The following is a 10,183-nucleotide window of genomic DNA, read 5'->3' as shown; positions in this document are numbered from 1 at the left end:
TCTGTGTAACCCTGGCTGTCCTGGAATTCACTCTGTAGATCAGGCTGGCCTCAAACTCAGAAATCCGCCTGTCTCTGTCTCTCAAGTGCTGGGATTAAAGGTGTGTGCCACCACTGCCCGGCTCTTCCTCAGTCTTGCCTACAGTCTCAGCACTCGAGAGGTGGAGGCAGGAGGCTAGCCCAGAGCTCAAGGATAGGCAAAGCACAGGTGACTCTGTCCATGCCCCAGGGACCCTAGGAGACAGACAGCTACCTCATTAGCCTCTCCCACCTTCAGGGTTGTGTTGATAGGGTCTTCTGCCCCAAAGGTTTCCTCTGGGGAGTCCATGATCTCCTCAGCTCCCCAATACTTTACATTTCCGCATACGCTGTTCCTCCTCCGGCGCAAAGCCCTTCCCTGCTGTCTGTCATGGAGTCAGAGCCAATCACTGTATCAGAAAATAACTTCAGGGCTAACCAGGTCAGTGTCCACTCAAAGCCCAAGTCATTTTACATTCAGATGAGAGGACAGGTGGAAAAGGCCATCGTGTGGCTTTGTGTGAGGATCAAGTGGAGCATTGTAGGTGATGGCAGAGAAAGCTGGGGAGTGGGAATGGGGCAGCTTCCCTTTAATCCCAGCACTTGGAGGGAGAGACAGGCAGGTCTGTGTGAACTAACAGGCTACCCAGTGAGCTCCATGTCAGCCTGGGCTACATAGTGAAACCCCATCATAAAAAGAACAAGATTGTAGATGAAGACCACTGAGTCCATTCTCGGGGCTGAGGAAGTTAGTCTATGATGTCATTGACTGTGTCACAGCCAGATACAGGAAACTGAGTATATTATACATGGAAATTATTATTTTACATCTCTAGGGATTGAACCCAGAACCTCATACTTGCTAGGAAAGGCTGAGCCACACCCCAGCCCCTCACTGGGGGATTCTAGACAGGGGCTCTACCACTGAGCCATGCCCCCAGCCCCTCACTGTGAGATTCTAGGCAGGGGCTCTACCCCTGAGCTACACCCTAGCCCCTCATTGGGGGGATTCTAGGCAGGGGCTCTACCACTGAGTAATTCTAGGCAGGGGCTCTACCACTGAGCCATGCCACCAGCCCCCCACTGGGGGATTTGAGGCAGGGGCTCTACCCCTGAGCCACACCCCAGCCCCTCACTGGGGGATTCTAGGCAGGGGCTCTACCACTGAGCCACGCCCCAGCCCCTCACTGGGGGATTTGAGGCAGGGGCTCTACCACTGAGCCATGCCCCAGCCCCTCACTGGGGGATTTGAGGCAGGGGCTTGCTGCTGAACTGATAGTCTTGCTTAGTTACCCAGGCTGTCTGTCCTTGAACTTGCAATTCCCTTGCTTCGTCTTTTAAGTATCGTGAATGACAGACCTGCCCACATCCCCATCATGTGACTGACACGTGTCACTTCTTACACTGTGGCAGTCCTTCCACTAGCTGGGTCCTTCTGTTTCCTAAGGCCCCAGGCCTTGCCTCTGTGACCCCACATTCATCCACATCTGTCCTTCCCCAGGGGAGGAATTTCACGATGTGGAGGATGCCGAGACCTACAAGAAGATGCTGGCTCGGGATGAGCGGCGATTCCGGGTAGCTGACCAAGATGGGGACTCCATGGCTACTCGGGAAGAGCTAACAGCCTTTCTGCATCCCGAGGAGTTCCCTCACATGCGGGACATCGTGGTGGCAGTGAGTAACATCGCAGAGAACTCCTTTCCCAAACCTTTCCGGGGTCCCAGCATCCTTCACAAGGATTCCGGGCCACCATCATAGATGTGGGACAGCATTTTCTCTCATGTCTACTCCCCATCCAGTGCCTAGGACCTCCTTGTCAGACCTTCCAGTGCTCCTGTTAGGTGTCCAGTCCCCAGCCTGTTCCCAGACAACTACATCCTAAAAAGAGCCTCAGGTGATCACCAGTTGTGGCCAGACCCCAGGAGAACACAGTTTATTTGAAATGCACATGTAACATGCTGTGATTAAACATAACTCAGATCCCAAATATGGAAAGGTGGTTGGGCATGCAGGTGCTATAGAGGCCACAAGAGGGCGCTGGACCACCTGGACTCAGAGTTACAGGTGGTTGTGAGCTGCGCACTGGGTGCTGGGAACTGAACTCAGGCCCTCTGGCAGGCAGGTTGCACTCTTCAACGCTGAACCATGGCTCCACACTTGATTGCTATTTGTTTCTTGAAACTGGATATTGACCAGGATGTTCGGCTTGCTGATTACATTAGGCTGGCTGACCAGCTCTCCCCAGGTATCCTGGGCTACACAGAGAAACCCTGTCTCAAAAACACCAAAAAAAAAACCCAAAAAACAAAAAACAAAAAATGGTCCGTGTGCCGAAGAGATGGCTTAACGGTTAAGAGCACTTGCAGTTCTGGCAGAAGCCTGGGTTCTTTTCTCAGCCTCAGTATAACTGCAGTTCTGCCGGTTTGAAAGCCTTGGAGCCTTGGCCTTGAAGGGACTGCATGCACGCAGTACATAGGCATGCAGGCAAAACACTCATACACGCAATTTTTTTATTTTTTATTGGTTTTTTCGAGACAGGGTTTCTCTGTGTAGCCTTGGCTGTCCTGGAACTCACTCTGTAGACCAGGCTGGCCTTGGACTCAGAAATCTGCCTGCCTCTGCCTCCCAAGCACTGGGATTAAAGGCATGCACTACCACTGCCTGGCTCATAATTTTTTTTTTTTAAATTCTTTAAAAATATATCATCCACGAGCTGGTCACGGTGGAGCACACCTTTAATCCCAGCACTCAGGAGGCAGAGGCAGGCAGGTCTGTGAGTTCAAAGCCAGCCTTGAGTTATACCCCCGCCAGGTGTATATGAGAGCCTATCTCATAAAACTAGACAAAGCTGGGCAGGGTTGGACATGGGGGTTCCCGGCTGCTTCCCACTGGACACACGTGCATCCCAGTCACATTCAAAGACCCCCCACTTCTCCTCCTCCTGGGCACTGACCCTTCACCCCAATGCCTCTCCCCAGGAGACCCTGGAGGACCTTGACAAGAACAAAGATGGCTATGTGCAGGTGGAAGAGTACATCGGTGAGCAAGGCCCGTTCCCACCTGAGGCCTGCCAACTCCTGGCACCAAGGAGAGCAGTGGTCCTCATCCTTCAAGCTGCATGAATCGAGCCCCCACTGTGTGCAGAATCTATTGCATGTCTAGCCCAGGGAGCATTCACTGGGAGGCTGCTGCAGAAAGCCCCAGAGAGAGAGGCCCTTTTGGGGACAACCTGGGGCTCCACAACAGTCATGGCTCAGGAGCTTTGTTGGTTAGACCAGGCTCAAGAATGGTCTTGTTTCCGTAACAAACAATGTCTCCAGTTGTCCTGTTTGGGGCCATTTGAAGTGTTCTAGCCTGGACAGCCAGCCCTGTTAGGCCTCGGGCTGTTTGAGGATAAAATCTGGTTTCGCTGGCTTTTAATTTTTTTTTTTTTTTTTTTTTTTTGAGGTAGGTCTCCTGTGACTCAGGCTAGCCTTGAATTTGCTATGAAGTGAAGGACACCTTCAATTCCTGATCCCCATGTCTCCATCTCCACAGAGCTGGGTCTGTGGCATTGCAGCTGTGCCCTGCTTAGACAGTTCTGGGACAGAACTCAGGGCTTCATGTTAAACAGGGACTCCACCAACCAGGCTATGTCTTCAGCCCTCACTCACGGGTCTTTTTGAGTTTGAAAGGTTTATGTATGAAATATTTTATGCAACCAGTATGCAGGGAGGACATTTTTGCTTAAACACCATGCATTTATAACATTTATAAGAAATGAGTGCTTTATTTTTTTTCCTCAGGTTTTCTTTCTAAATCTTTTTTTATTTTGTTTTAAAGATTTATTTATTTATTTATTTGGCTTTTTGAGACAGGGTTTCTCTGTATAGCCCTGGCTGTCCTGTAACTCACTCTGTAGACCAGGCTGGCTAAAGATTTATTTAATGTATATGAGTACACTGTAGCTGTCTTCAGACACACCAGAAGAGGGCATCAGATCCCATTACAGATGATTGTGAGCCACCATGTAGTTGCTGGGAATTGAATTTAGACCTCTGGAAGAGCAATCAGTGCTTTTAACTGCCGACCCATCTCTCCAGTCCCTCTAAATCTTTTTAAATAACATGTTTTATCCCCCAACAAATTTGACAGGAGATGTAGGATGGATGATCAAGGTGTGTGTGTGTGTGTGTGTGTGCAGATGGGATGGAGAGGAAAGAGTGGGGAGGGAGGTGGGTACAGGGTCAGCTTCAAGGAAGATGGCTCTTGGGATGCAGGATGAAGGTCGCCCAGGCCTCCAGGGCTGCCCCAGACCTTACCTTCCCCCGCCCCCCACATCCCCTTCAGCTGACCTGTACTCTGAGGAGCCCGGAGAGGAGGAACCTGCCTGGGTGCAGACAGAGCGGCAGCAATTCCGAGACTTTCGGGATCTGAACAAGGACGGGCGGCTGGATGGCAGTGAAGTCGGTTACTGGGTGCTGCCTCCGTCCCAGGACCAGCCCCTGGTGGAGGCCAATCACCTGCTGCATGAGAGCGACACAGACAAGGTGAGCCTGGGCTACTGCCTGCTCTCAGGTGGGTCCTGGAACAGAGAGAAACAGAAAGAGACGGAGAGACAGATCCAGAAAAACAGGTGGGGGCGGAGGCCTAGAGGAGGGCGGCAAGGCAGAGGAGAGGTCCTAGGGATGTGCTGATGGGGAGGGTCCCGTGTGGGCCCTGCCTCCTGCTGACCCCTTTGCCCACAGGATGGGCGGCTGAGCAAAGCTGAAATCCTGAGCAACTGGAACATGTTTGTGGGCAGCCAGGCTACCAACTACGGTGAGGATCTGACAAGACACCATGATGAGCTCTGATCCCCAGGTCTGCTCAGACTTCTGACCCCATGACCACATGGGGGCAACTGAGGGGCCACTACGACCAGCCCCTTCCTCCAGGACACAGACTCAGCTCTGGTGTTCCCCGTTCTTGGGCTCTCAGTCACCTTCTCTCCCTGACACCAACCCTGGGGCCCCCAACCTGCCCAGAACACTCAGGCACTCAAAGATAAATGACATCCACTGATACTACCCCTCAGCACAGACCTGGGGCCCACACCCAGACTCAACCGAAATCTGAACTTGGACAGCACAAGCTAATTGTCCTGCCTAGGAGCAATAAAAGCTGTTTCTGGGGTGCCCTGTGTCTGTCTGTTGGTCTGTGGGTGAGGTAAAGGATGTGTGAGGAGATGGAGAAGCCTGCTGGGAGCTGAGTGCTGCGGGATGCAAGAATGCGTAGGCCAGTGGTTCTCAATCTGTGGGTCTCGACCCCTTTGGAGTTTTCACAAGGTCGCATATCAGATATTTACATAACAGCAGAATTACAGTTGTGAAATAGCAAGGAAAATGATTTTATGGTTGGTGGGGGTTCCTCACAATGGGAGGAACTGTATTTAGGATCCCATCACTCGGAAGGTTGAGAAGCACTGCTCTAGGGCACCTGGGCGTGGGAGATGGGTGTTAGTGGATGTTTGAGGGCGTTCCCAGAGACTGAGAAGAAAGCCAGCAGCCTGGGGGCCGCAGGAAAGCCAGGCAGGAAATACCGCCCTGTAAGTGCTGCAGGGTGGTGGGGAAGCTCGAAACCACAGCTGGAGAAACAACCACAGTGCTCAGAGAAACACTCTGTGTTGCAGGTTCTGAAAATGGAATAGCCAGGAATGAAGAGGGAGAGGGCCTGTGTGTCAGCTGCATTGAGCCACACAGACAGTGATAGATACCGGTAATACCAGTACTCAAGGGCAGCGTGTAGGGCAGGAGGACTTCTGGGAGTGCTTGTTTAGCCTATTTGGGTTTTTGTTTTTTGTTTTTGCTTTTTAAAAAACGTTGCGGCGAGAAAAGAGGGAAATAATGTAGTTATATTTTAATTTAAAAGAGGGAAGGGTGCAAAAATAAAATAAAAAAGCCAGGCGGTGGTACACACGTTTAGTCCTAGCACTCAGGAGACAGAGAGACAGATCTCTGAATCTGAGGCCAGCCTGGTCTACAAAGCCAGTTCTAGGACAGCCAGGACTGTCACACAGAGGGACCGTATCTTGAAAAACAATTTTAAAAAGTGTGTGAGTGTGCATGCTGTTGTGCGCGCGCGCGCGCGTCTGTGCATGCGTGTGTATTTCCTGCAGATGGATCCTAGTGTTGGGATCCCAGCACCCATGCCAGGCAGTTTACAAGTGCTTGTAGCTTCATCCCAGAGCAATCGGATGAGTTTTCTGGCCTCTCAGGGCACTCATACGTGTTTACACAATCACACAAATAAAATAAGCACTGGGGTGCAGGTGCTGGCTACATAGCTCAGCAGGTGTCCTGGGTTTCTGCTACGTTGATCAAACACTGTAAGGAAAAGAAACTTGAGGGAAAAGGGCCTATTGCAGATCCCTGCTCATCATTTCAGGAAGTTGGGGTAGAAGCTAATGCAGGCTGTGGAGGAGCTTTGCTGGCTGGCTTGTTCCCGTGCCTTGCTCAGTCTGCTTTCTTATAGCACCCAGAACCACCTCCTCAGGGGTGGCCCGGCCCATAGTGGGCTGACCCCTCCTACATCAATCATCAATCACGAAAAAGCTCCACAGACTTGTTTACATGCCAGCCTTATGGAGGCCTTTTCTCAGTTAGGAATCATTCTGCCTGGGGCTGGAGAGATGGCTCAGAGGTTAAGAGCACTGGCTGCTCTCCCAGAGGTCCTGAGTTTAACTCCCAGCAACCACATGGTGGCTCACATGAGACTGGATGCCCTCTTCTGGTGTGTCTGAAAACAGCTACCATGTACATACATATAATAAATAAATAAATCTTTAAAAAAAAAATTAGTTCTTCCTGGGGCTGGAGAGATGGCTCAGGGGCTAGGGGTATTGGCTGTTCTTCCAAAGGATCTAGAACCCACATGACAGCTCATAACCGTCTATGCAACTTTATTTCCTGGGGATCTCACACACACACACACACACACACACACACACACACACACTCCAATGTATATAATAAACAAGCAATTAAAAGACTCTTCCTCTGGTCTACAGAGTGAGTTCCAGGACTGCCAGGGCTACACAGAGAAACCCTATCTCGAAAAACCAAAAAAAAAAAAAAAAAAAAAAAAAAAAAAAAAAAAAAAAAAAAAAAAAAAAGACTCTTCCCGCCGGGCGGTGGTGGCGCACACCTTTAATCCCAGCACTTGGGAGGCAGAAGCAGGTGGATTTCTGAGTCGGAGGCCAGCCTGGTCTACAGAGTGAGTTCCAGGATAGCCAGGGCTACACAGAGAAACCCTGTCTCGAAAAACCAAAAAAAAAAAAAAAAAAAAAAAAAAAAAAAAAAAAAAAAAGATATTTACTACTAAGCCTACTAGAAGATTGGACCCAGAACTTTTTAAAAAATGTTTTTATATTTTTTGTTTTTTGAGACAGAGTTTCTCTGTGCAGCCCAGGCTATCGTGGAATTCATTTTGTACATCAGGCTGACCTCGAACCCAGACATCCATCTGCTCCTTCCTCCTCAGTGCTGGGATTAAAGGTGTGCGCTACCATGCCCAGGGGGAACCCCAGAATTTTTAAATGAGGTTTATGCCAGGCCAGTGCCTTCCTTAAAGATTCCAGACTGTAAAACATCTACAGTGCTCATCTGCAGAAAAGGTAGTGGCGTTGCAAGGACTTTGACCACAGCCAGGAACAAGAGACTTCAAAGTCCCCTAGTGCGTGTGGAAATCTCATCCAATTTAGCCCAGGCTATGTATTCCAGAGCAGAGACAATTAGCAAGGTATTGAATGCCGTGCGCGCCCTCTGCTGGCGAGCGCTGAGACTACCGGCTGGGAAATCACAAGCTCTTAAGGGGCTTGCTGCTTCCCTGTGGGGTAAGGGGCTTGCTTTCCCTTGTGAAAATCACCCAGGTGTACCCCAAGGCGGTTTATCTTGTTTATTTTTATTGAAAATTGTTTTGTGTGCAAGTCAGACAATTTGTCGTGCTTTCTTCCCACCATGTGGATTTCGAGGATCTAGGGGTTTCCCTATTGCCGTTAACTTTTAAAGTTAGCAAACAAAGTAATGGGTCTTGAAGCATTGGGGGGCTGGGGGCGGTACCAGAGTTGGGACCCAGATTCTGACCTCTATCCTCTAACAGCACTGCAGTTCCTTACTGGGGCATCCCAGGCAGGTCCCGCTGAACCACACTCCAAATGACAGTAGTATATTCGGAGTCTGTTTTCTTCTTCAGGAGAAAATTAATTTCAGGTTAAAAAGAATTACTTATGTGTACATGTGTCTGGCAGACATATGCACCACATGTGCGGGTCATCCCTGGGGGCCAGAAGATGATATGGGATCCCCTGGAACTGGGGTTGCAGATGGTGGGAGCTGGGAATGAAACCTGGGTCTCCGAGAAAGGCCGCCAGAGCTCTTACTGCAAGGTGGGCCACCTTTCCAGCTCCTACATTACTTTTTTCTAAGCTGCTAACTGACTTGATGGCACTCAAACTCTACTCTGTTCTTCCTGCTACACTTTAGTCACAAGCTCTTCAGGGCTTTGAGGCCTTGTGGGACTCCCCTACCTGCCCTTCCCCTCTTCCCCCACACCCTTTCTCACCATGGAGTTTCTCTGTGCAGTCTTGGCTATTGTAGATAGAACTGGACCTGTAGACCAAGTTGGCCTTGAAAGCACAGAGATCCACCTTCTTCTGAGTGCTGGGAAAGGTGTGCACCACCATGCCTGACTCCTTGCTGGGCTTCTTGGATTGAACCCTCAAGCAGCAGATATGGTTCAACTGGGTTCAGCTGAACTTTATAAAGTATAGTTGGGGTACCTCCATAGCTTTCTTCCAGGAACTATTGTCATCCCTCTCCCTTCCTCCCTTCCTTGTACAATGATGGATGACAGGTGTGTACCGCCAGGCCTGGCTTGACTCTCCACTGGCATTTGGTAGTCAAGGCTTGACCCTGTCCCAGGCTAAAAGCAGCACACCATTTAATAGCAGCTTTGCATTTTCTGAATGTTGGGTCTCCAAGTTTTCCCTGATGTTTCTTTCTGGTTACTTAGGTATTTAGGTAACATTTGTGTATGTCCCTGTGTGGGGGCCAGAGGCCAGTGCTGGGTGTCTTCACCTATTGTCTACATTACTTAGCGAGAGGAGGTCTCTCGGTCTCTCACTGAACCTGGAATGGGATGGTGTGGCTGATCAGCAAACGCCGGGGATCCTTATCTCTGATTACAGGGATCTGAACTCAGGTTCTCCAGTCTGTGCACTCTCCAGCCCCAGCCTGTTTTAATTCAAAGCCTATATTCAGCCTCTCAATGGCAGTGACATTCTGCCCTCTAGTGGCTGCAGGTGGACATCTGCTTTACTGGCCAAAAGGCCCCTCCAAATTTTTGAAATTATACACAAAGCAGCAAATGACACGCACAGAAAAGATCCAGGTGTCCCGATGCACTCTGGTAATATGCGACAATGGCAGTGAAGGCAGGAGGGTCAGTTTTACAGGCACACACCACCATGCCTGGAATACACTTTATGTTTAAATATTGGCAACAGATTTATAGAATGTAAAATTATAAATACACAAAATGTCACACATTAAAAACATCTTCTCACCACTGAATGGCCAGGGGGCTTTTTTTTTTCTGTCCAGATTTAAGGACTCGAATTTGTATAACTGTTTCTTACTCTGAGGCAGTCTTGTGTAGCACAAGCTAGCCCTAATTCTGCAGCAGTCCTCTTCCATGATGGGATGGAATCATCGCGGTGTAGATGATTCGCTCAGTGGCTCAGAGCGCTCACTGCTCTTTGCAGAGGACCCCAGCTTGGCTCGCAGCACCCAGACTAAGCTACTCAATATTGCCTGACTCCAGCGCCAGGGGTCTGACAGGTTATTATGGCCTATGCAGGCATGGTACTCATGTGCACAAACCCCTCCCTAGATACACATCAAACTAAAGGAACTCCTGTGCACTTGCCTAGTACAGAGAAAAGAAAGCTATTAAGTTTTACTTGGCACCGGGTGTGAGGGTGGTCTGGGTCTCTCTTTTTTTTAAGGTTTATTTATTTTTTATGTATATGAGTACACACTGTAGCTGTTGGGCCCTCATGTGGTTGCTGGGAACTGAATTTAGGCCTGCGTCTCTTGTGAACAAGTTTAGGGGCTGGGGGAGGAAAGCTGGACATTCTCAGGGAAGTT

The 10,183-nt window shown here is 49.7% G+C and overlaps 1 protein-coding gene across 3 annotated transcripts in view; it reads left to right on the top strand.

Moving 5' to 3' along the window:
- Rcn3 (reticulocalbin 3) overlaps positions 1–5,178 on the top strand; it is a 9,296-nt gene extending 4,118 nt beyond the window's left edge. For 2 of the 3 annotated variants that reach the window (XM_031386532.1, XM_031386533.1), the window contains 4 exons: positions 1,519–1,691; positions 2,996–3,056; positions 4,347–4,546; positions 4,745–5,173. In XM_031386532.1, coding sequence (XP_031242392.1) covers positions 1,519–1,691; positions 2,996–3,056; positions 4,347–4,546; positions 4,745–4,852 — 542 coding nt within the window. In that variant the 3' untranslated portion in view covers positions 4,853–5,173. Of the gene's footprint in view, positions 1–1,518; positions 1,692–2,995; positions 3,057–4,346; positions 4,547–4,744 lie in introns of all 3 variants that reach the window. The other variant, XM_031386531.1, reaches the window with a different exon arrangement.
- Positions 5,179–10,183: the final 5,005 nt, after the last annotated feature.

The sequence above is a fragment of the Mastomys coucha genome, unplaced genomic scaffold (genome assembly GCF_008632895.1).
Source record: "Mastomys coucha isolate ucsf_1 unplaced genomic scaffold, UCSF_Mcou_1 pScaffold21, whole genome shotgun sequence".
Classification (NCBI taxonomy): Eukaryota; Metazoa; Chordata; class Mammalia; order Rodentia; family Muridae; genus Mastomys; species Mastomys coucha.
This window is presented reverse-complemented; position numbering and strand designations above follow the sequence as displayed.